The sequence below is a fragment of the Symphodus melops genome, assembly GCF_947650265.1.
Source record: "Symphodus melops genome assembly, chromosome: 12".
Classification (NCBI taxonomy): domain Eukaryota; kingdom Metazoa; phylum Chordata; class Actinopteri; order Labriformes; family Labridae; genus Symphodus; species Symphodus melops.
This window is the reverse complement of record NC_136702.1, coordinates 3,733,471-3,760,438: the sequence shown is the minus strand read 5'-3', so window position 1 is coordinate 3,760,438 and position 26,968 is coordinate 3,733,471. Positions and strand designations below refer to the sequence as shown.

Sequence of the window (26,968 nt, the reverse complement as noted above, 5' to 3'; positions counted from 1 at the left end):
AGAGTCATTGATCAGCTGTCACCAGCGTTTACAGGGAGCAGACTAACAAGCATCAACACTCAGAGTCTGTATGAACTCTGTACTGTACATGAAGCATCCTCAGAGTTCATTCGTCCTTAAAGTGAGGATGTAAAACCAAAGCTGGACACACACTTTTGTACCTAAGTGTGCCAGTAACTAAACAATTATACACCTCGCAAATTACATCACTTCCTGTTCAGTGCGAAGGATAAGATGTAATGTGGATTACCCATCAACGATGCTTTAGTCAACCATCAAAAGAGGCTTTCTTTGGTTGATAAAGGTCTTTAGGATTTAAGAGACGGTCCACCATTGTCCCACCTTCTATCTATTAGAGTTATGTGGATGAAAAGACGACAACGTCGGGGTCGGCACCAGAACAATCACAGGCTTAAAGAGTCGATATATAAAGTCCACACTGGGGTTGGGACAACATATCGATTCGCAATACATCCTCATCCTGACTTGTGTGATATTGTTATCTAATCACTGGTGCTGAATATCAATACTTTTAATTGACCAAAATGATGCTGTAGTCGCTTTTCTCTGGCCACATGACTCGCTCAAAATAGAAGCGGGATGAAGAAGAAGAGGACAGCAGGGTAAATGTTGGATAGTGGTCCAACATTAAGAGATGAAGAATACTACACGGTAAACGTGACGCAGTATTGCAGGGATCAAATATGTTAATGATGAACTTTGTTCGGGGACATTTTGTATTCTGAAGTTTACGGCACAGTTGGTGATTTCATCCAGGAGACACTCTTTCTTATTTTAGTTAAATTGGTCTCCCCCCCTCCCCCCCCCCCCCAAGAAATAAATCAACAAATCATGAGCTTGGAAAAATCCTCTCCAGCTGCTTAAAAAACAGCTGTAAAAAACTGGAAGGTACCACTCGAATGCCTGCAAGTCTTTACTCACAGCTTTTGACCGCACACAGAAGCACAGTCGAAAGAAAGCTCAGCTGGCACGCTTACACGGAACTGCTCGCCCTGCTAAACTAACCCGAGAACCCAGGCGCAACAAGAAAGCTTAGATAAAGCTCAAGGACGAAGCAGAGGAAACATTCAGAACGTTTTTCAGCAATGTGCGAAAAACGGAGAGAATGTAAGAGTCTGAACCATGACGCCGTGGTTTCTGTCTTTCTGTTTGTTTTTTCACCTTCAGTTCGATGATGTGAGGCTGAATGAGCCATGAGGTAAGATAGATGAAGGAAGGTGAAAGTAATGTTGCTGAGGTCTCTTCTCTCCACTCTGTGACAGAGCAGCTGGGATCTAGTCGATCTCGTGGATGTATGTGTGGCAGGGCGTGGCGTTTGAAGGAGCCCTAAGGGGAATAGATGGGTTTGAAGTTTTGGATAAAAAGTGGTAAGGAGAGGCTGCGGTTGAAATAAGGACATTTAAAGGGTCTACATAAGTTTGGAGCACATTCTTGCATTTCTTTGACTCCACACAAAGCACTGAGGGGAAGAGACTCTTTCTGTCATATCAGTTAGGAGTCCCATTTCTCAAACAGTCTGCCCTCGCCCATCACACACAACCAGGTCTGGAAATCAAACTTGACACTTCACACTGTGTGCCACTTTATATTCCACCCGACACACACCGCACATACTCCTACAAGATGCTCCGAGAGCTGATGAATTTTTCCGCACAGAGACACAAAATGCCTGCTGCTCGAAGACAAAACATTTGCGCAGATTGGCACCCAAAATTTGCTAAAAGACAAAACAAAGGTGCCGTTTAATCAGACACAAAGGCTGCTGCGGCGCCAGCCACGCCGAGCTGAATCTTTCTATCAATTGGCAGATGGAAATTCCTAATTACTAACCCCAGGAAGCCTTTTTGCTCATTCGAACTGGTGGCCACGAAGATGATTAGCCTCGCGTGAACCTCCTAAGCCCCGAATCCAAACCTCTCCTCCCCGCACACGCCCCCTCGCCAGCATCAATATCTCTATGCAAACCTGACAGTATCAACTCAATCTATTTTCCAATTTCCCGCAGGGTGAAAGAGTGCCACTTACTCTCGCTCCCCGTCTGCACATCCATCGCTCTACAGTACACCTCTTTATTTTCTCTGATGCCATGTGTTGCCTCCTCTTCTATCTTATTTTTCTGTTTTCACCTCGGATTAAATGTTAGACAACCTGGTGGCTTTGCTCCCCCCCCCCCCCCCACGACAAACGCCCAGAAAAAGTAGACAGGGGCTTTTTATTGAACAGAGGAGTGACAGGAAATCAAGCAGACAACAATTTTCATGAAAATGAATAAGCATTGACAATCAATTTTAGCTCATTAGCAATAAATCCTGACTAATTTGAAAGGTATTGTCAGTAATAAACTCATCAGGATGCATAGAGGAGGGATTGTAAAGACAAAATGTTTTCTGTTTGTTTCAGTATCATCAACTCTTTTTCCAGCGTTAGCAGACATCCCTCGAGACCAAACTGAAGCTTAAATGAGAGCGGGACAAGTGGATGTACGTTCATCATGTGGACACAAAAAAACAAATGCTAAGGAACTCGACTCTAACTGCACATTTATAACTCGTCCTGCAAAGTTTACCTTAATATTCTGGACAAACTCTGTCAGACAGATTTCAGTTTTTTTCCCACACTTCCGATAATCCACATCCTCTTTGATTTTTTTGTATTTAACAAAACTAAACTCAATCACTCGGAAACACTCAACAGGTTCATTTGTAATATGGAGAAACACTGATTTCATGGCACAACACGTCTGTAGCCATCTGTTTTTAAAACGGTATTAGCATAGCAACATGCACGTTAACTTTCAGCCTCATGACGATAAGTATGACGATGTAAAACAGAGAGGAGTTATTTTTGGTGACATTTATTTGTCATTTACAAACACTTGATAAAGTCCTAACAACTTTAATATCCACATTATTGCATTATTTGTGATGAAGCACCGGTTGAATGCTTTGTAAAAAGGCGTGTTGATGTCAAGTGTTACCTGTTGTTGATTTTAAATATCATCCAGGATATTTACTCAGATCAAAATCAGACAGACCTGGTTGCACCGCTACTTTACATATAAGACCACAGACCTGAGCAATTCATATTCATGCTCGTCTGTTAACAGCCAACAAAACACCAAACACACACACACACACACACATAGAGGCTTTCAAGCTGCAGAGGAACATCCTATCGACCAACGGGGAATTTATCAGCCACAACAATTAATCTTGTGGCAGGCAGGGAGAGACTCCCAGCGAGTGTCTGCATCTCTAAGTGTGCCTCTGAGAGAGAAATGGGGCGAGCCTACGGGAGGAGATTGAAGATACATCTCGCTCTGACCGCCCCTGATGCACACTCACACACAGAGACCACATACACACACAGATTTCAAGGGTCAGCCAGGCACGAGGAGAGTCTCCTCACATTCCTTTGAGATGCAGATCAGATCAGATTTTCAGAGGAAGAGAGTCATGTTCCTTTTAATTTATATCTGCAGGTTAATTAGCGTTTAAAGACGAGGCTCTGAACCGCGAGATGAAAAAAAAAAAAGAGGATCTGAATAAGCAAACAGAAGGCTGTAAAACTGAGCTGGGCTGTCAAAGGAGCCTAAAAGAGCTATCTGTGTCCATGCAAAGCATCACATTACACCTGCTGTCATCCCCTGACTTTCCTCCATACAAGGCGACATGAATTATTGAGCAGAGACCCTGCTTTGTCAACTACTACTTCTCCGATTGAGCAAAAAATATCCCACCTGCTTTCATCATTCATAAAAGGACGAGATCCCTGCATGCAGAGGCTTTCACTCAAGCTTAAAGTAGAGAGACGGTGTTATACGGAGAAAAAGACTGAACTGCAGTTTATCACTGATACAGCTGAGCACATGCTCCCTCTGTAGATCTAGTATATATCTCCTGCAACAACTGTCTCCACTCTGCCGCTCTTTCCTTACAGAAAGCAAAGCCTCTCACCCAACAAACTCCTCAGCACACAAAACCATACAGCCTAAAAAAAAATGGCGATTCAAAGAAGCTAGTTTGTTCACTCACCTTTGTTTAGAGGGAGAAGAGTGTGTTTGTTGGTCAGTGTGAGTGCTGTGAGCTCCGTTAGCGCAGCAGGCAACCCTCTCCTCCCCGTCTCGCTCCCACTGTGAGCTGGAGTAGAGTGTGTGCCTGTGTGTGTGCCTGTGTGTGTGTGTGTGTGTGTGAGTGAGTGAGTGAGCCCTCTCACTGGCTATTGTTACAACGCAGGGAGCCAAACTGAGCATGCTCCAACGTGAACAGCCCTTGAGGTTGGCATGGAAACCGGGAAGCGGCTGGCTGCCTGGGCTTGAATTGCGAGGTGCTCCAGACATTCACAAACACACACACACACACACACACACACACACACACACACACAACAAAGTGCACGCAGGCAGGTGCTGCTTCTGCACCATCATCCTGGTGGTGTCGCGACACTTGATTAATCCCTAATTCTGCCTCGTTTGATTCTCTTCAGTCAGAGGAAGTGACAGCTGCTCTGTGCGCTGATGACCTGGATCACATACACAAAGTTAGCACGGCCTCCTGGATTAAAGTAATCCACTGTAATAGAGAGTTCTCAGTAAAAGACACCTTTGAGCTCAGAATAGCCATAACATTACAAAGACACTGGAAGTCTGACCTCAGCAGAAACATTATTCCAAAGGTATGAAGGAATATTTTATCTATGTTAATGAAGCTGAAGTCAAATGTTTGTGTATCTCTTTATTACTAATTTAACATTAAAGAGTGAACAGGAGTTAATAGACAATTCATTTATTAATTACTAGCTGCCCTGATTGTGTTGTTTCTATTGGACGTGAATTATAGATTGTTCAATATGGGCGGCGTGCTGTTAACATTTTTAAAATATAGATTTTAAATGATGCTTCTACACCTGCTGCATCAACATACTCCATATTACACTGACCTTCATCTTCATTATAAACGCGTATTTCGATGAAGGCCAGCAGTCTCATCTTGGCTCACAGGGCCGAATTTCAGCAGAAAAAGAAAAAAAACTGATAGACACCAATCAATAAGATACTTCTCACCTCATAAATTATGAAAGGGAATAGATTTGTAGATATTTTTGCAGAACCATCTGGTAGACACAACAACGCGGTGGTTCTGAGGCAAATTCTTGATAACATTTTCCCTCATTTATATGCACAATTATTTACACTGCAGGACGCTTAAAATCTAATCAAATCTTCCGCTCCGTCAGAGGAACATGTGTCGTGAGAATGAACAATTTTAACAGGCAATGCGTCAAGCAACACGCATGAACATTGCGTAAGTGCTATTTGTCCTCTGTTGTGTTGTACCACAGCATGCTGTGGTATATTTGGCGTTGGCTAATGGGCATATGGAGAGTGACTCAAGGGCCATTTTACAACCCCGACATCCTGTGGGAATAACACTCACGGTAAGGCACCATTCAGGTATTGGCTCTCGTTGTGTTTTCTACGAAAAAGAGCTCAACTAAAGCCATAAAGAACCAGAAAAAAAAAAAAACAGACAAAAATGGGTCATATTTCACAACCAAAAGTAGACCAAATTACACTCTCTCTTCTGATTCCAACATCCAGACAAGCCAAAACTTCCACTTTGCTTTTTTTTGTACCGGGCGTGCACCGTGCGAGCACAATGTCAGGGAGGAGAAACAAAGGAACTATTGGGGAAGCAATCAATTCTGGTCAATGCAGCCCACTTGCTGCAATGGGTGTGTCCATTAAACACCTGTTATTTTGCATTTCAAGACTTCTGGTCAGAAATGTGGAAAAAAACAAACAAACATTCAAGGCTGTTGAAGTGGTTCTTCCATATTTAGCAATTCTATCACACATCCGAGAATCAATATGGCTTTAGCAGGAGGGCATTAATTAGTGACAGGGGAGGGCCTGTACATGAATGTGAAGTGTATGAATATACGGCATGGAATCGCTGCCAAACTGGTCATGTTTAAAACCACTTCAACATTCATTAATAGCTGTTTGAATACTGCAGTGACTGCCAAATGCCTGCAGGAGCTTCACAGGTTATTCAATAGTGAAAATGCTCATGCCAAAAGAGCCATTACTTTCCATTAGAGCTCTGCCATCACATTGACTTTGTGATAGATTTTGGACACAGAGCTCAACTATGTTAAACTTTGGCCATCAAATGTGCTGACCGCAGATAGGAGGGCAGCCTGAAGACAATCTGGCGGGATGACGAGAGGGTAAAAGTTGTTGGGGCCAAATCGGACTGCAAGGAAAAGCACTGAGTCTGACTTTGTGAAACCCAGAGTTTTAAAGCCGACACATAGATCATTCTGGACTTGGAGATGTTGATAACAGGGGAGAAAAATGTATTCACATCTTCAATGCAAATCAGATGGAGCTCAGACAGCACCAGTTGAATTATTAATCTACATTTTTATGAAGTTGAGGCTTGCTTTTTTTTTTTTTTGTCCAGAAGAACTGCACATGAACCTCCAAAGACACTAATGTGTGAGCATGCAGTGGCCTATTTATAGATGAAGTACAAACAAAGCACCATCACATTAGTGTACACACAAATTATTTAGGTGCACCCCTCTCTTCTCTTTCTAGCTCTGATTGGGTCTCCACCACCTTCTAATAAAAGGATCCGGATCCTTCTAATTTACATGTGATCAACGTTTATCTTAGATGAGAAAAGAGTAGAATACAGCAACAGAAGAGGGAAGCTCTGGCATCTTATTGGTTGAAACGTTGAAACCAAGACGGCTGCTGCTGATGTGAAAATTCCCAAATCCTCTAATGAATGAATCTAAAACAAACCAGGCTGTAGTTATGATTGCAGGATTGGCTGGCAAACTTAAAGAAAGATGAAACGTCTGTTGTTTAAAGACTAGAAGTTTCACACAGCAGTACTTTAATGCATTGCGTTAGCACCTTAAAGAGTTCACATTATCAGAGTTAGAAGTAATTCAATCCTCTGTATGAGGACTATTTATAGGTGGATGTCCTGATGTAATTTGTTGGTCTGAACTGAACTGCCAGTACAATTATGCCATTACTCTTGAGCCTCTGACTGTTACCTTATCATACTTGTATTTATCCTATTATAGGTACGCTTTCCATGAATTCCCCCCTTATCCACTTAATACTTCATAGTACAGCTTGATGTTGTATTTCACATACATGTTGATGTGTTATTTTGTACTGTAATGGTGGAGCAACATTTCTTCTTATGTCATCTTATCTGGATTTACTATTTTCTATACTCTTTATTATGCAGATGATGCACGTCTATGTTTTCTGGTTTAAATGTAAATTCAGTGTGTGTTCCTACATAATCCATACAGAATAAGGCTTTACTGAGAAGTGCATAATGTATGAGCCTGTTGGTGTCCATATTTTGCTCTGTCGTGTTATCATACCCTCACAGAAACAGTTCTTGGCGGTACTGACACTGAGGGTCGAGATGAGATGAATCCACTGAGCTGCCCCACTCCATTCAACGACACACAGTTAGATTATTTATGAGGGCTCTATTGGTTCAATAATTCATCTAGCCCTCGCTCTGCTGTGGGTGAGTCACGGACAAGCCTTTTACTGAGAACGGGAGGAGAGGGAGCAGGACAAAAACCAGTAAGAGAGAGAGAGAGAGAGAGAGAGAGAGAGAGACATTTGTGGGGTGCAAACTCAATAACAACTTACCACACCATTACTTTTTTAGGGCTGCTAAATTTAGCGCAGGTTCCATGACTCAGGGGAGGAGAAGCAGGGTTAGCCAGCTTTTAGTGTCAAGTAAGTAACCCTGGAAGCCCACGAGCATGAAGCATCTTAAGCTAACGAACACAGCTGGAAGTTAGCACAAGACAAGCTTCACTCGTGTCATTGGCCCATATGATTACACACACACACATACACGAGGGCTAAGAGGGTGTGTGCGTTCACACACTGCAGACCTCATCGCTGCACAATGGCCAAAACTGTTAGCTCTCCTGGGGAAGAACAATGCATTCCTGTTGACTCCCTCTGATAAATGGATGTGTTGACATATAGAAGGGGTGGGGAGCGTCAATATAGGAAGTTGTAAAGAATCCTCCTCTGCCAGTGTGTTTAACTGGCCCTTGATTGCTTGGCAACCACAGGGGCATTGTGGGGCACAGAGTATGCTTTTGATGCCAAACAATCAATAGAGTGATGGGTGGCCTGGTGGAGGTTGATGGAAAGCACAATGCATAAAGGAACACAGTGACACACATTTAGAAAAGCAGCCAAAGACTCGACACAGTGAACTATATTTATCCCATTAAATGGGCTTTTGTCCACCAAAAGAATTGTGAACTTGAATGACCTCTTTCTCTTCACTTGTTTGTTTTTACACGTTACCTGGTGGTGTAATGCGTTTAACATGGACGCCTCATCTCTCTCACATCACAGAAGCCAAAACTCCCCCATAGCACAGGTTTTCAAACACATCAATTAGTTGTAATTTAAAAGATTGTTCTCTTCTGACAAGACGCCAGTTGTGTGAACAGTTATATATCTTGAAGCAGAGTGCTGAAGAGACAGGAGGCAACAGGGGAGATGGCCCACATTCCTCAGCAAAGAAAACTGCTGCTTCATTCATTCAAGATGACTGTGAGTCTGCACAACCGACATCCCTGGGAACAGTAAGCTACTATTGCATTTAACAGTATCCTAGCTAATAATGTTGTGTGGTAAAGTAATAGTTCCATTTATACGTTTTGATATATATTGAGATATATTTAGTAGCCGGTCCTAAACAGATTAAAAAAAATAAAAAATCTTTTTTGTAATTTTTTTGTAGTTTTGTAAAGAAAAGTCATTTCCTGTTGTCTGCACACCTTAGGCTTAGAAAGGCTAAGATGTCGGTATTATGAGATATTCTTGAGTAGCCTATAGTTCCAAGTTTGTCAGAATATTATCTGCAGTAAAGTCTTACATGTGTCTTTTATTAAGTGTTTGGCATATTGATCCTGTATTTTGGTGTATAAGAAATAAAAGTTATAATCTAGTTGCAAATGTAGCAACACTTCAGAACTCAGTGTCAATAATTCCTATATAGCTATATGAAATCAACTAAACACATACTTAGCATTCTTACACTTCTCGGCTACAAAGATAATGTGTGTTTGTTGTTTGTTTGTTTTTTCAAACAGATGAAACCCCTTGAATAGTCCTGTGCAAATCCTCACATTAGAAAAGCAAAAAAAAAAGAAAAGAAAAGTAATATCTGACATCATACTCAAAGTGCTTTCACACAGCAGGTCACACCTACACATTCACACACTGATGATAGAAGCTGCTATGAGACCATCAGAATTAACTAATCCCATTCATACACATTCATACACTGCCAACAAAGCAGTGGGAGCATTTCGGGGTTAAGTGCCTTGCCAAGGAGACATCAGACAAGTTTCTGTAAGGAGCTGGGGGTCAAACTACCAGCCTTTAGGGACGATTGACTTAACCAACTGAGCCACAGCCATGCCATAAATGCTGTTTGAAGAACTATATGTGCTGTTCGATATCATCATACATGTGTGACTTCTTAATTAGACCAGGGAGAGCCTAGAAAAGGTGGCCTGCATTGGAAATGGGATATAAATGGGGCCACAAACACATCATCACCATCATGACCCATTTTACCTCACTTACTACTTTATTTTCCATCGGCTCCAAACGGACCCAGTAAGAAAGAGAGACAGCTCAATCACATCGGCATTTACACGTCACATGTTACGTAAATAAAATCGCTTTGACCTAGATTCTAAGATGTTTGAGTGAATGAGGCGAGCGTACAGTGTGTGTGTGTGTGTGTGTGTGTGCTCCCTCCTGAGCCCCTTATTGGCTCATTTCAACCCCGACAGTGTACGCAGAGAAGAGCCTGCTATCATAATCAGCATGCCTGCAGCTGCACAGAACACTGAATGAGCCCGGCCCTCCTGATGGGATGCCTTGAAATCTAATTTTCCTGTCAATCTCAGTGACTCCATCATGTCCTATACTGTCCCTCTAACAGCTGAATCTCTTGTAAACCATCTACATGCCTGCCTCATCAGCTCGGCTTGATTGCTCTCCTCCCTGTGATACCAGAGATCTGGTTAGTGCGTCTGATTTGTGTGGCTTTCATCATCATTTCCACCACAAATATACACTAAACCTTCTCCCTCCCCAGCTGAAATATCACCACAGGGGGACATAAAAAAAGACGCACTTTCTTTTTAAGCTGCTCTATTTCACAGAGTGATACTGCCACAGAACAGAACAGACTGCCAAGAGGTACCAGCATGCTTCGGAATAAGTATTAGCTAAACAGGAAATTGCCAGTAAATCTACAGCTCTGCCAGCAGTAACATGACTGGGCTTCATCCATCTGCGAAAATGGCAACTCTCTTAATATTCAGCCTAAATTAATCGCGTCAGTTGGTACAGTAAACACAGGGTTTTTGACGCCTCGATGCCTCCCTGAGACAGAGCTGCAGATGGTCTAATAAGCTAAATGTTTTGGACCTTCTTGGTTGAAAGGAAGCAGGAGCGACATAGACTGGGTCCTCGTCAAGCGAAGAAGGATCAGCCTCGGAAAAACATCGCTGTTTTGCATCTCCTTAAAGACTGTGCTGTGCGTGGGCGGTGGAAATGAAAGCACATCACCATACAACCGCGGCAATCTTCATATAGCGAGCTCCTTCAGAAACAACACATTTACACATCAATAGAAGAGGCAGGCTGACACATGCAATAATAGAGAATATTCACACAGTAGGCGAGGCTCTTTGAATCTGAATGACTCAGTGCTCGTCAGATTCAAGGCAACAGGCGATCTGTAAACTGCATGAGGTCCATGCCTGCATCCGAGACAATCGTGCTGAGGGCGATAACATTATGCAACGGCAATGACATAACCACGGGTCCAAGGAAAGAGTGAGCCACCAACAAGGTCCCTGCACTTTGAATAACTGCGCATGGAAAAGGCCTTTCAGGAGACCTTGGGCTGTCTCGGCATGAACGTGCACGATCGAGTGAACCCAATGGCATTAAGAATGAGCCAGGACAAAAGAGGCCTTTAATATCAAAACAGCATCGCGTAAAGGTAATGGCATACATGCACGAATGCACGCAACTGACGACCCCTTGCCCAGGCGTGGTTCTAACTATTTATCTCTGAATGTCTGCAGACAAGTGGGATCAACGACACACACTCTCATTTTGGATGCTAGCTTGATTTGCCTCCGGCAGAGAGTGTCTCATTCAATCCTACGACACAATACAGGATGCATGTTTTCTCTTTTATTCTGCAAACCTGAAACTCTCACAGTCATGGATCTACAGTTCAATACTCTTCCTGGATTGTTTCGGTCGAGTGTACTCACTGGTACCTTAAGTTCCCAAAGTTGCAGTTAGATTCAAGCAATCGAGATTAAAGGGTTTTTCTCGTAAATGTAACGAAAGGAAGTCTATTTCCAGCACTTCACACGGACAGACAGCAACGTTTAATCCACTTTTCACCAAGCAAATCTCTAAAAGCAGACGCAGTCTTGGGATGCAGCTGATCAACTAACCAACCTGTAAACTGAACACACGCATGCTGATTCAGCTGCGACCAGGATAATCCCCCCCCCCCCCTTATTTCCCCTTACTGGTAAATATGTGCTGTGACCCGGTAGTCCAGAGGAAGGTTATGAACAATTCAACACATCTGCGCACACACACACACACACACACACACACACACACACACACACACACACACACACACACACACACACACACACACACACACACACACACACACACACACACACACACACACACACACACACACACACACACACACACACACACACACACACACACACACACACACACACACACACAAGCCAGCAGAAGCTGTCTTCAATCTGTCAGGTAGAGCAGCACAGAGGCTTTCAGTCTCATTAACATTCTGCATCTGGCTTCATCACACACACACACACACACACACACACACACACAAACACACACACACACACAGCACCAGCTCCTCTGAGAGAATTATATTCTGCTGGTAAAATGCCACTGCCTTCACTGTGTGGAGGGAAAATGTACGAGAACAATAGCTCGCTGTGGGGTTTGCTCGTTTCTTGTTTTTTAAGAAAAATGCTCTCGGGCAAAAATCCACTCAAGCTATTTTTATTTTATCTTTTCTATTTATTTTGTGGAACAAACTCTAATGGGTAATTACTTTTGCAGTAGCTACCGGGAAGGATTGAAGTGATTCTTGTTGAGAGAGTGGATTTTTTTGACAAATGCTACCGTCTAAATCTGGTGTAGAGATACGATCAGATCAGAGCAGAACCGTACTGGAAGTAGAGCTGAGCCAAACCCACTTACACTCTGAATTTCAAAAAGGGGGCAATGCCACCACTGACCCCCCGCCCCAACCCTCCCCCCCCCCGAATAGACACACCCCTGCTGCTGTATCCCTATAATGTAAGCCCGTGTTTTACAACACATATTTTGAGGGGAGGATTTTACTGTAATGACACATGTCCCTCAGAATCACACAACGAAATGAGTTCATGCTGCAAAACCCAACAAAATATTACTGTCATTTTGTCTGTGTGTGTTCAGGGCGTTTAAGTCACCAGCATAAGTGTTCTGATCTGAATCCTGTTGTCCTATGGCAGGATGATGTCAGTCAATCTCGTCCCCTGTGGAAAAATACATTTGTAAAAAAATCATTAAAGGTCACATATTTAACACTAGCTTGACCTCTCCATGTCTCATCTGCAGGTGTTTTTTGTTTTTTATCAAGACAAAGACTTCATTTGGATCCTTGCCTCGACATTTCTGCATCTGCTCCATTCACATTCTAACACAGGTGTTAATACACAATCTGCTCTTCTTATCTCATGTGCAGCCGTTTTTTTTTGTTCGAAGAACGAAGCAATGAATGAAAGCCAGATAATTGAAGTCTGGCCACACGGAGTACAGAGCGCAACCTCAGCGCATGTAGCGTGAAGAGGAAGAGGGGGGAAGAGGTGCAGCAAAGGAGAGCACGAGGTTGTTAGTGAAGGGGAGGGAAACGGTTGGATGTGGGGTGGAGAGTGAGCACAGCTGGAGTCCAGTCTGCAGCTTTACTCGTGGTTACACCAGATGACGGGTGGAGAGGTCACACGTTGAGGGAGCTTTTTACCGTGCCAAAGGCTATCGGCCAGGTTTTTTAGAAAACGAATGCACGGATGGGAAGGTGCTGCTGGCCGAGGTAGCTTCAAAGTGCTCACCTCCACCTTTTATCTGACTTACTCAAAACCTTCCTTACCAACAGCAAAGCCCCTGCTCCTATGTGATAGTGTAATAGAAGGGCTGTAGCAATCATCAGCATCTGTTAAAATAATTTAATTCTTTAATTTTCTAATTCAAGATTAACTCAATCAAATCATTCCGTCCATTCCACTTACAGCTATGCCACTATTTTAGAAGGACAATTGCAGGTTTTGTAGCTCTGTATGCTAATACCACAAGAGTAATGAACCTGAATGGATTATGCAGGCTAATCCTGATAATAATATTATGGGATGAAGGCTCCAGGAGAAAGGTTTATACCTCTCAGAACACACACACACACGGACACATACACATTACAAATCAATGATGTAAGAAAACTAGACTTCATGGAAACAGGTAAAATACACTGGACTGACTCTGATCTGATTCAGTCAAATGATGAATGGACCTGAGCTTGTCAGTCATGGCATGGGTTGGAGCGCCGGTAGCCTAGTCAGTGGTTATGACTTGGCCAAGGACATGTCGGACATTTACCTGCAGGAAGTGGGGATCAAACCCAACTCTACCACTGAGCCACAGGATAATTGCACAGCTGATCATGAAAATACATCACATTTGTGTTAACCACAGACGTTACTTCAGTCAGCTCGTAAATTAAAAAAAGTGCTTAAAAAAAACTAACAGTCTTCAACACAGAGAAATGTCCCAATGTTTTATCTGGGATTTTCAAACTACACAGTCAGGAGGAGGATGATACATCACACTTGTAATTCAACAAACTGGTAAACTTTACACATCTCTGGTTTGGTGACTGCATGTTGAGCAATCCTGCAGAGCATGTGAACTCCAAGGTGAGAGATTGATGATTAGAGTCTGTATTTGTTTGTGGAGAAGCAGAGTCTGATAAACTGTCCATGTCCTTCACATCAGGAGATGTTTGTGATGCTCTCTGTTTGTGTGTGCGTAAGATAAGAGAGAGAGAGAGAGAGAGAGAGTGTCTGTGTTTGTTTGAAGGGATCTCTCAGCCTCGGCAGCCTTGTCAGACTGACAGAGCGTTGATGCTCAGCGCTTGTATTAGCATTTTATCAAGTGACCTTCCTGCTCTCCAGCCTGCGCTCCAAAGAAACTCTTCTCTTTTCCTCCCAAAAAGACAAGAAAAAGCCGGATGGATCTCGAAGCTCTCCCTCTGAATTTCCAAACAATATCAACTCCACGCGGCCATGTTTATGGGCCGTGTGTTCATGCAGTGTAAAGAGGGCATAATTAACTGTTTCACCTCCAGCAGCAGCTTTCTGATGCTCTCCCAGAGGAACTTTATTGTTGCCTCAGCTGCCTGATTGTTAATTATTCCTCTGGTAATTAACGCTTGTCCATAATTGGGATAGGAACTCCTGACTGCCATCCACCCACAAGGCCCTTTGTTGATTGTGTTCATTGTGAGAAAGGGGAGGAAGGGTGAACACACACACACACACATAAGACACACACCGTCAGTCATGCTGCCTTCATATTTCCGTGCATGCAGCTGTGACTGATGTTGTAACAGGACACACGGGGAGGAACAATGGAGGATCTCAAGGGGATGATGGGTTCAATGTGTGAGGTTTGATGCTCACTGCCTGCCGTGAACACACTCCTATCATCATCATTGTGGAGCTAACTTTCTAGTTTTTTAACCCTGATTCAGAAATATGAATCTGCAACAAAAAAAAAAGGTCTCCATCTGAGATTCATTTTTTAAGTTCGGAATCGAGGCCAGATTTGTGAAATGTTCCTCATTTTTTCCGCCCAGGAGTAATCACTGCGCTCTTGAATCGAGGTTCCTCTCATCAAGGCTGAGCACCTTTTGACTGGCTTTCTGCATTTATCCGACTGTCTGCTATTTAAGAAATGTCCCTGCGTGTGTTGCTATCTAAAACATGCTTCAGCCACACATTTTCTCAGAGTCAGATTCAAAACAAGATGTGGATGCCATTTCAAAACCAAGGATAAGGATCATCTTTATTGATAAACATCCACATGTAGTTCAACTGAGTTTGAACAATCCAGAAAATCTACAACCTTTTGTAGTTATACAAAACCTAACTCCCAGTGTTGCTCTGACTCCTCTCTCTCTCTCTCTCTCTCTCTCTCTCTCTCTCTTTACTTTCTTATAATCAATTAGTATTGCACTTAACTTGTGTCCTTCCCATGTTTGTCATGGCCCTTGAGCAAGGTTACAACATCAATGGTGTCATACTGTTTCACTCACACTTAAAGAGAGAGTATGCCTGCTTCCAGTACAGCTATGAACCAGACTGCTTCAACAACAAAAAAAAGCTGTATCAGACTTTTGTATTATGTTGGACAAAGATATTGGCGGAAGCTTTGATATGATTGGTGTTCCTACAAACATCCCGAGTAGTCAGTGCAAATGTAATCATATTTAAGTCCACACTTTAGTTTAGTAAAGAGCTGCAATTTTTGTATACTGTGCGAAAAACAGCTCATAACCCAACCCCCTAATCCTTTAATGACCACAGTAATGACAATTACTTAAGTAAATGGAAGTCAATGAACTAAAAAAACACCTGATCTCAGCCAATAAGTTAATGGATGGTAATTATACTGTGTCCGGCCGAGCTGAGCTCGCTCCAAAACAAAACCAGTACATTAGGAAGCCTGCTGCAAGCGTACACATTAGCATTACAGGACCCCGGGGCACTCACTGTATACCTGCCACGAATTTCCTTTGGCTTAGCCTGACTGATCGACCTTTCTTATTAAATACTGTTATTGACTCTTAGCTGTGTGCGCGTGTGTGTGTGTGTGTGTGTGTGTGTGTGCGTGTGTTTGTGTAGCCTGCAGGAAGCTGTAAGAGTCTGTCGGTCCACTGTTTGAACTTTTATCACCTAACCTCTCTGATTAAATCCACGTAGAGCTCAGATAAGGAGCAACGAGGCTTTACACTCTGTGGGGGAAAATCTATAAGATCCAACAGTCAAGGGTCTCCAAAACAGTTCAACATTCGTTTGTCACATGACACCTTGTTTTTTAGCTGGCCTCAGTTTCCTGTAAGGTTGTAAAATATGTTGATACCATGTATTTTATAAAGGTCTTCTTTATTTTAAAATGTTTGATGGTATCCAAAAGTAAAGTAAGTCTGTTTTTCCTGACTTTTTACATCTGTCTGGGGACTACAGATGAAAAATAGCCCTTTGGCTAATTCTGGCGCATTTACAGAAATGATATTAATGTGCACTGTCCCTGTTTTCAAATAAACTTATTATTATTATTAATATTAATTATTATTAATATTATTAATATTAATTATTAATAGTTTTTTTTTATTGCTAGTTTTTAGTGCTCTTCTTTTGCACTGCAGGTTTGCACTGGGGTTGGGGGGGATTGCAATTTCATCTGTGCTGTATGTTTAACATGGAGCATATTTGACAATAAACAACCTTGAACCTTGAACCTTGAACTTGAACCTTGAACCTAATATTATTACCAAAGCTTGAAAAAGGAAAAAAAATCCTCCATATTTTAAATTCAAAGCTGTCGTGGGAGGGAGAGAGCAGCAGTGGCCTGTTTAAAGTGACGATATTCAGAATAAACTGTAAGTCATCTACACTGAGATGTTCAGACGAGATGAAACTGCTCCTTCTACATTCTCTCTTTGGAATTATTTTCCATTTTTATTCTTTCTCTTTGTTTTGCTCTTTCAATAAGAAATGTAATGCCAGCTTTAGAACATTGTGTAGCCGTACACTTCATACCAACGACAACAACAACACTGTTAATTATGAAAAAAAAAAATTGGAAGCAGTATCGAATCTGAAAAAATGTGGATCGGTGCAACTCTGCTTTCAGGAAAGCAACCTAATGGGGGGATTAGAGTGATGGTGTGATCTACTTATTGTTGGTTGTCTATGATTTAATGTAAGTTAATAGATTGAACACAATATTTACATCCATTTCTGACAATAAAACTGATATTTTTACATGGGATGTGAACTCCAGCCTCCACGGCATATAAGAAAAAAAGTACTTAAAATTGGGCTGTCGACACAAATAAAAAAATAAACAATCAGGAAAATGAGTTCATGAATCGCCGATAAAACCAAGAAAAGTACGAAATGGCTCGTCGTGAATCCATCAAATCCCAGCATACTTACACGCTCATTTAAAGAAACGGATACACGTAAGAATGCCCTGGCAACGTTCCTGTGCACATGATTGAGAAGAAAATGGAAAGACACTGTCATAATTAGTGTTCGCTGGTAAATCGAATCCATAAGTCGAGATTCTTATTCCTCTTAATGAGCCAATCATTTCTGCCTCAAATCATGCCTGCTGAACATTATGCAAGATAAGCAGTTACTGGTCTTAAGGAGCACTAATACATGTCTTGTGGTGCGAGGCCTTAGTGAAAGCACCCATGACAATGTAAATGGTTTTCCAGTCATGTGACCCTCATCTTGGAAAAAAGACTCCAACTAAGTCGGTTTCCATCAACTATTTATGTAAAGCAAGCTGGAGGTTCATTATACATATTCACCATTCCTGGAAAACAAAGAAACTGCTGCTAGTGCAAATAAGACAATTTTACCGTATTCATTAACATTAACTGATTGCAGTCTGGAAACAAGCCAGAATTCCCATCAGCCCCGGAGGCATTTCCAGTCATGGCTTGGATGCACCTGCCTTCTGAAGCCCAGTCAACCCCAAAATGTTGCACTGCACGACTCAGAGGAGAATGCATAAGACTCCAGGGACCCCCACAGGGAAATGAGGAATAACTTCTCTGCCGAGTATTTCATTAACTAAATGGCATCACATAGAGAGAACAGAAAATAAAGATGAATGTGGTCATTATTCTATTGCCTTGTGCTTTTAAATTCTCCCATCTTGGATATACATCATGTCTACCGACAGAAACTTGATTCCCTGATATTGATCCATGAAAAAATACAGCCTACAGACACCAAGGTTATAGTCCTAAATGGCAGTGTCCAGGCGGTCCAGAAAAATATACGAAATGAATTTTTTTTAGTTGGAAAGAATTAGAAACAAATATTGCAGCTTAAAGTCCAAGTGTCACTTCTTCCAACTTCTTTGCTGACATGTAACTTATAATAGCTTATTATGCACATTTATTTTATGTTTTTTTTATTAATTATGTTTTCCATTGTTTGCAATTATTATTTGTTTTCTGTCAGTTTTTCTCTGGTTGTTTTTTGTGCACCTTGGTCTTATGCTATATGTTTGGAATAAATAAACAAAATCAAATCAGGTTTTGAGCAGATCAATATCGTGACACACTGAAGTGACATCTATTGTAGGTGATGAAAACTGTGGGGGTCATAAAGAAAAATAACAAGAACGAAAACCACACACTCACAAATCTGTACAGGAGTGGGCTTCTTCAAGTGCCACACTGGTGAATAAATCAAAGAAGACACTATCCTGCATCAATTAGGCATCATTTTCTGTCTTTTTGAATGTATGGCACATTTCAATGTGTTTTACGATGTTGTGTAGAGGACTTACTCAGAGATGCTCTGTGGGCGCTTTCACCTCCAACCCATCAGAGAAAAGAAGTCCTGATCCTGAGTGGATTCAGGTTCAGATCCGGTACGCAGGTTGAAGACTCGCGTCTCCGCAGATTGAAGGATCTGATGGGAGTTTCAGACCGGGATCCGTGTAGACCGGAGGGTTAATGCACTGATGTAAAATTTCACACTGGTCGTTCATTAATAATAAAACTCTTCCTCGTCCTCCCCCTCGTGCAGGTCTGAGGGGTTTTAGCCGGAGGATCCCTGATACACGACCTCTTTCTTCGCTGGGGTTCTCCTTGGGAACTGTGCTGCCTTCACGAGCAGCTCGGAAAAGGAATACTCCAGATTTTGGACGTGGATAAATAAAAGGTGTTTCCATCCATTGCGACCTGTATTATTTAGTAGCCTGGGAATAATGTGGCTGACACTTTGTATTTGGCCCATTATTGTTTATTACAATTTAGCCTACTTTGCACATGTGTACATGACATTGGCCCTAAGTCATATTCATTCATCCTAAAACAGAACTTAAATTGAAGTGCTGATAGTTGGATATTAAGCCTTTTAAAATATCAAAAAGCTAATGTCCATTTGTGCATGCCCGTATTAAAAAGCAGCAATTTTAGTTTCCTCTGAATAAATATTCATAGCAGAATTAAGTTTTTCAGTAACTTAAATGTTCGATGAATGCAAGCAACTGATTCACCTTGTCTATTGGTTGTTATGTGAAAATTAGACTTTTGCTTGCATAGCTTATGTGCATGTTTCATATGAAGTGGGTTTATACATAAGAATTCAACATATTCTAATAACACTGTTTGCCTATCAAAATAGTATCTGTTGCGTTTCCCGTGGCATATTGAAGTTCTCTTTTCCTGACAGCTCTTGAAAGCAGCACTAGCCATAGGACAATCGCTCTCACTCTGCTCCTGATTGGCTCAGATGAAAAAAGCTGGCTGTGGTCACACTCTGTCCATATGTCCCCCTCCTCAGCCCCCTCAAGAAAGATCATGGTGGTGTTGTCAGTCTGTCATTCAGTAGGCCTGTGTGAGACAAGTCTGACCCTGATGTGCCTGGCAGCGAGCTCCTTGTCTTCCTTACTGGCTACTCTTAATGCCAAAAATATAAAAACCCCAGTACATTGTTAAAAAAAGAAAAAGAAAAAGAAAAACTTAAACCACATTTTAATAGGGAGTTGCAGCTTTGCCAGCCCAGAGAATTATATTGACTGTTTATATCCCTTTCACCTTTACTACAAACATTATTAACAGAATAATGGATTCCGACTGAAAAAAATGGGCAAAACTGGTTTTAATGTTTGTCATAGTGACAGAAAAGTTGTGTGTTCAAATGCATATTTCATCGTTCAAAGAATTTATAAAACAAAGCAAAAAAATACTTTTGCATTAAATAAGTTAGTTGGTCAATTTCTGGGTCAAAACGCTGAACACATACTGTATTAGAAGCTCATTTAACTCACATGTTTATGATAGCAGGAGAACTTTAAACGTGCACAAGCTTTAAATAATAACTCCAATTAATCTTTGCGTGAAATTATAGGCCCTTAAGTTTAATGAGCACTTGACATGATGAGATTAATTGTACAACTGCTTTGTGTTTTTGCTGAGTACAGACTTCTGTGTGCGCATGTGGACTTTCTTTCTGCAGAGCATGCAAGGCTATCGTCTCTTTTATAACGACGCTTCCAGCTTTTAACCTGGGGACTCTCCTTTGTTGCTCGACCACACTATTGTGAACTTGTGGATAGTTGCCTGGAAACAGGAAAAAAAACCTTACCTCCCACGGTCCGAGGGAAACCACAGTAACTGATATCACCAGAGGACAGCCACTGTTTACTCCCATCCATGGAAACAGACCCCTGCTGCTGTCTTTTCACAGGGGATGTGGATACAGTGACACAGGATGCATATCTTTTGGCAATCTGCCTTTTCAACATGGAACTGACGTTCTAAATTTTATTGTAATACAAAAATGAGGAGTTCAAATCACAAATAATGCCTGAAGTATAATTAAATCATGTTTCATTGATTCCTCTTTTAGCAATATTCCAACAACTTTATAACTTTATTTCTTGCACTTGATGCACTTCAGTCTGGGATTCTTAACTTGTTAGCCAGAGGTTGATGGTTATAAAGCGGACTTATGAAGACTTCCCTATGTTCAATTCTCCTCTCCTTTCCTCTTTGTTATTTATTCCTATTTCAACTGAACGCATTACGCACCATCTCCTCATGTGGTGTAAATGAACAGGAAGAAACCATGTTGTGACAATTAGCTTTAATTCACTTGTGTAATCTCGACATTCCCCTTGTCTCCCATGTTGATCCTTTAATGTTTGAAGGCAGCGGAGCATATGGCCTCAGTAAAGTGCAGACAGAGCAGGAATTTAAAGCTTAGGAATCATTAACAGTTTAAAGAAAGGAAAAGAGATTATTTTCACTGGTGCTCAGAGACCCTGCAGCCTGTGGAGCTTCAAACTGCAGTCACTAAGTGTTACCACAACAGTTCATTAAGTCTCTAACTGACAGACCTTCAGGACCTCCACACTGTGAGTGAGCTGTCCAAGATAATTCAGTAATTAGGTTTATGGCTCAGCTCAGGGATGCTGCTCACCAGGTTATAAGGAAGTAGACAGCCATTGGTTGAGATTATAAAATATGCTGTCGCTGATATCCTTTTAAATGTTTAAATGTAGGCTTCACATTTCATATTTGATTTATTTGCTCATTTCAGTGTGGTTACAACACAATAACATACAACATGAAATATGTTCTCATAATACTGAAACGCGGTCCATGAGCAAACAAGAGCCGGAAGAAGATAATGTAAAATACCCGCCTCCAATAACACAAGTTGCTATTCAAACAGAATAAGATGGCTTTCCCATTGTTTTCTTTTTCTTTCACAAATCAGATCTTACAGCAAATACAGAAATAAAACCACCAAAAAAAAAGTTTATCCCATGCTCGTTTCCATATGTGAAAATTAATGTTTGAATTCAAACAAATACATAAATTCAATTATAGCATACAAAGAGTATACATTGATAGGGCACATGCACCAACAAATAATTCTGTATTTAGCCTGCATCTTTAAAAAAAACAACAAAAAAAAAATCACAAGCAAGACAAGCTGTAAGTGGAATTATTTCAAGTTGTCTTTGTTTTCATTGTGGTCAAATGTGATCAGAATCCTAAAACTTGTATGCTATGTTTTATGTATTGACTCCTATTTGAATTAGTCTGACAAATACTTAAACATTGCACTTTACATCATTAATGTGCTGAACAGCAAGAATATTTTTCTTCATATTCAGACCTGAGCTTATTACACTGTTTGCTTATTTATGTTATTTGTTTATGTATTTGATCAGTTGTAATTCTGCTCAAAAGGAGTGGGCCGAAGCAGAAGCTTATAAGCGCTTGAAAAAAAAAAATCCCTCCACCCAGAACTTTGCAACCCTTTGCTGAACCACAAGAGCTGTTTTTTGGTTGGCAAATTCACATTTCAAACATGTAAATTAAAGTAGTATTAGATATCAATTTAGCTATTTTAAAAAAAATAAAATGTAAATGGATTAGTCTAACATTGTGATGTCATTGGGCCCCATTCATCTCTAAAGTTTAGATTAATATCAGATCATTATGATCTGGTTGTGTAGGTTACTACAGGTCATACATGTAGGCTAAAATTTGCCCTGAAGATGCCCTTTCATTACCATCTTTGGTTGACAGCAGTTTAGCCAATCAGCAAGGGGGAGGGGGGATACTATTCTCGACCAATCGTGACGGCTTAGAGGCGGGGCTTCATTGGATCAGCGCTTACACCGTACATGGTTAAACCATAGACTGTAAAGAAGAAGAAGCAGAAAGTTTAACTCTCAGAATGAATGGGACGGCCTATTCCAACTTTGACAACCAAGAACATGTCCTGAAATTAGGAGAGACGTTTGAGAAACACCCTAAAAGCGCTTACCACACAGTACGATGTAAGTAAGATTTTTTAAATCACCAGCTAGCAGTTGCTAACGATTGTATGCTAGTTAGCTTTTTCAGCTAAAACCCTGAGGACTTGCTGGTTCTTGATTTAGCAAATTAAGACGGCTCGACAGCTCTTAAATATTCACTTATGTTGTAGTAAATCGACATGTCTCGGTGTATATCGTCGCCTACATTTGTTTAACTTTTACAAAACCTGTGATGCTCCAGGTGTCAGTGTGTTAGCTAGTGTTAGCTTTGCGTCAATCTGTTACAACACCACCATCTAGTGGCATGAGTAGGTAACCGCAGCATCGAGGGACACTCAACGTTTCTAAATTTAGACTATAAAAGTGTAAATCTAATGTTGTGATTTGTACCTGCTATGTTTTTGTTCCAGATGACTTCAAACCAGCCTCCATTGACACCGCATGTGAAGGGGATCTGGAAGTGGGCAAAGGAGAGCAAGTCACTATTACTTTACCCAATTTAGAGGTGATTTGATTTCCCTTTTTCCTCCAGGCGTATGCAGCTGTGACTACTATGAGGAGATTATTCCAACTTTGATGTTACTTTCCAACTATTTAGAAAGATTGCAGACTGGGAAGCTGTCATGCTTCTTAGTGGTCATTTATTTATTCATTTTCCAGATGGAGGAGTTAGCAGAAAATGGATGGATATTTATTTAGTATTTTTTTTGGTGTACTTGGCTCTGTAGCTTTTACAGATCAACTTGATTTATCAACTGTTTGATTTAAACCTGCTCACTTAATGCGCCTCAGCACTTTTACCCACGTACATCGTGCATTTGCACTTTGTATGTTTTATGTATCGTCTGTGTTGTATTGAGTGACTCTCCTGCAACCAAATTTACCTTCTGGAACAAATAAAGTAACTCAAAAAACCTAAAGAAAGTTATTTTTCTCCAATTCCTTTAGGGTTCAAGTGCTCCAGTAACAGTCTTTAAGGGATCCAAAAGGCCGTACATGAAAGAATGCATCCTCATCGTAAACCACGACACAGGAGAGTACAGACTAGAAAAACTTAACAGCAATATAGCTGTGAAGAAAACCAGGTTGGTTGACATGTTGTTTTGATTCTAAAGGATAATGAAGTATTACTATAGATTACTTAAAATCTTTTTCTCCATTCCTGTTTTCATTTCCTTCAATTGAAAAGTAAGAAGTACAGTAATACTGATTTGAAGCTTGACTGAGGTCGTTTTGAAACGTGCTTTATAAATAAACTTTGACTTGACTCTGTTATACTACTCAACATTAAAATAACATGGAATAGTTAATATGATCTGGTGATGTCCTCGGCTGAAGAGACGAGCAGTGGGTCAACGTTTGAGAAACAATGTACTACATGTAATAGTGAGTTTTCACTTGTGATTGTTTGCACTGTGCTTGTTTATTTCCAGGGCTGAGGGCAGCAGTAAGATTCATTCTCGCATGGAGCAGCAGACCAGTCGCCTTAGCCAGCAGATGAAGAGCAGCAGCAGCAGTAGCAGCAGCAGTAACAAGACCTCGACCAGCTCAAAGAGCTCTCCTCCTAAAGAGAAGACCTCCCCGGCGTCCCCCATGGATGACATCGAGCGAGGTGACACACAGTGTTTTGTACCCGTTGGCAGTCGTATCTCTGTTTCTTGGAGGTTTCAGCACATTTTAAACTGTCATAATCGTGCCAGATCAATGTCCCTGTCAGTGTCACTCATGTCCTCATCTTTTTATCCATGCCTCTGTGTTCAGAGCTGATGGCTGAGGCGCGGGTCATGGACCAGCTCAGCAGCGGCGAAAGCTCGTCGGACTCCAACAGCTCCTCCAGCAGTGACGACAGCTCCAGCAGCAGCGACTCCGAAGACGAACGGACTTCTGCAGCACCGCCAGCCCCGGCCACTCACAGCATGCCTATCATCAACACCAGCAGCAGCAGCAGCAGCACCACCATCCTTCACCACCAGGAGAGTGGAGGAGGACTTATGAACACACTTAGTGAGTAGCCTTTTCAGCTTGGGGGGGACCTGGACCCCAAATATAAAGGTTTGATGAATCACTGTGCAGATGAGCAAAGTGAACTGATGCCCTGATACAAACAAACACATCTCTAAATGAGAGGAATTCACTGATTATGGTGAAACTCTAACATTAGAAAGAAGAAGGGTATATTGTGGACGTTGTCTCATGCATTAAGATCATTCATTATTATGATGTCCTGTTATCAAAGAGTGATGATTTCACAGAGTCCCACTGAAAATACAAAGGAACAAAAAAACTAGAAACCTTTTTTTTTTTTTGGATGATGCATTTATTCACCAAATACCAAAACTCTATTTATCTTCCCCCCTGCTTGTTTCTTTCTTTCAGAGAACGACCTGCAGCTGAGTGAATCAGGCAGTGAAAGTGACTGAACGACACGAAGAGGTGCAGCCGCCTGTGAACACCCTGAGGAGTCCAAACAGCAGCAGACATATCAGTGCTTTGCTTCCTATAATGTGAGACTGTCTTACTTTCATTTCCACAACCCTGCTCGCAGTGACCTGGTTCCCCTTTCTGACAACAAACTTTTTAATTTAATTATATCCCAAATATTTCTTCCTGATCTTTATTTTGTGTGTGTGTGTGAAGGATAGATGTTACAGAGATGCTTTAGTCACCAGGGACAGATGTGGATGTGATAGGTGAGTGTGTGGTGTTTCACGTCAGAGCCAGGGTGACAGAGGCGTGTCTTAAAGAACCCACGGAGGATTTTCCACGTTTCAGCTGAGCGATAAACTAATAAAAGACTTGGTTAGTTATGTCTTAATTCAGGTCAGTTCACAGATTGGGTTCAGCAGAAACAGAATATGTATGATACAGAGATAAAACAGATCATTTAGTTTTCATCTTTTTAGAGTTTTTGTAAAGTTAGCTTTAGAGTCTTTTGCTCCCGATAACTGGAACCCAGCTTATTTATTTAGAAGCTGCCCATTTAAAATTCACATTTTTGTCCATTTTGGACACCGTAGAACAAGCCAGAAACTTGTGCATATTAATCTTCTTTAGAGGTGTTCGGACAAAAGTGAGAAACATATAGTTAGTTATTTACAAATCCACAGGTCAGAGGAGAGCTTTATTTTTTAACTGGTGTGGTTGTTTCCTCCAAACATAAAATGAAATATTTACTCTCCTCTGAGGTCAGTTTTAATATCACCTCTGAAAAAAACCTTTGAGCCTCATTAGCTGCTGGATGCTTGGAAATGTTACGAGCCTCATCCGCCTGCTGTTTCCCGTGGATGCGGAGAGGTCTTTTTTACGACTGGAAAACATGTTGATGAGCTCTGAAACTGCAAGAGAGTCCCTTCATATCTTTTCACGCATTGTTGCCAAAACAAAGTTTGTGGCTGATGCAGCTTCAGGAATAAAGAGAGGCGTCACACTTTAAGTTAGTTCACAATCTAAGGGCGTCTGATTTCCTAAGACTAAGCAGGCAGAGTTCTCTCAGTCAGGGTCGTGCTTTGTAGCTTTAAACCTGCAATACTTGAATGGAATTAATTATTTATGTTTAAAATATAATCGACCAACGGTGAATCGCTTAATATATATTTGAGAAAGTTAGAAATTGGAATTACAAGTTAGTAGAAGCTGTGTCGCAGAACACGCCAGATGTTTTGGTCCTTAAGTCTTAAAAACAACTCGATGTGCCTTCAGGCTCTCTGCTCGTTCTAACACGAGCCCTCTTATCTCTGCTGAGCTTCCGATGCATACAGGAAGCTGCTGTTTCTGTCCCAGCCTTTCTTTCTTTGGAGTCCTGGAACAGGAAGAACACAGTGAGAAGAAGAAAAGTGAATATTTGTAGTCTTAAGGAGGATGGTGGCCTCAGAGCCTCATTTGTAAACTATTTGGGAGTCATGTCTTTGTGGAAAAATAAAGATTTTAATGAAGATTGTTTCTGGCACTTCCATTCATTGTTTACATTTTTGGGTAAGTCTGGTTAGTTTCTTCCCTCCCTGAGTCCTGAGTGTGTGTGGCTCCTTTCCATCATGTCAGTCCTCACTCTCTGTCCCTTTCTGATCATGCCATCTCTAAAACACAGGCAAAATATAATAAATAGAAAGATTTGAGTTTCCCTCGGGATCAATAAAGTATCTA

The 26,968-nt window shown here is 41.3% G+C and overlaps 2 protein-coding genes across 3 annotated transcripts in view; one reads left to right on the top strand and one right to left on the bottom strand.

Annotated features, from left to right (window-relative positions):
* Window positions 1–19,130, bottom strand: part of arhgef49 (Rho guanine nucleotide exchange factor 49) — a 54,710-nt gene extending 35,580 nt beyond the window's left edge. The window contains exon 1 of one of the 2 annotated variants that reach the window (XM_079357109.1): window positions 18,833–19,130. The gene's annotated coding sequence lies outside the window, so the exon portion shown is untranslated. Of the gene's footprint in view, window positions 1–4,055; window positions 4,668–18,832 lie in introns of those variants that run through there. The other variant, XM_079357107.1, reaches the window with a different exon arrangement.
* eaf2 (ELL associated factor 2) lies at window positions 17,478–26,760 on the top strand. Its single transcript, XM_079357111.1, has 7 exons — window positions 17,478–17,483; window positions 22,718–22,849; window positions 23,239–23,333; window positions 23,777–23,913; window positions 24,262–24,440; window positions 24,590–24,832; window positions 25,205–26,760. The coding sequence occupies exons 2-7, from the start codon at window positions 22,747–22,749 to the stop codon at window positions 25,246–25,248; spliced, it is 801 nt and encodes a 266-aa protein (XP_079213237.1). The 5' UTR covers window positions 17,478–17,483; window positions 22,718–22,746; the 3' UTR covers window positions 25,249–26,760.
* The last annotated feature ends 208 nt before the right edge of the window (window positions 26,761–26,968 follow it).

Excerpts from the sequence above, each read along its gene's own strand:
- eaf2 (XM_079357111.1), top strand. The coding sequence starts at position 22,747 with ATGAATGGGACGGCCTATTCCAACTTTGACAACCAAGAACATGTCCTG. Across the intron at positions 22,850-23,238 it reads CGCTTACCACACAGTACGAT|ATGACTTCAAACCAGCCTCC; the intron begins GTAAGTAAGATT and ends TTTTTGTTCCAG. Across the intron at positions 24,441-24,589 it reads CATGGATGACATCGAGCGAG|AGCTGATGGCTGAGGCGCGG; the intron begins GTGACACACAGT and ends CTCTGTGTTCAG.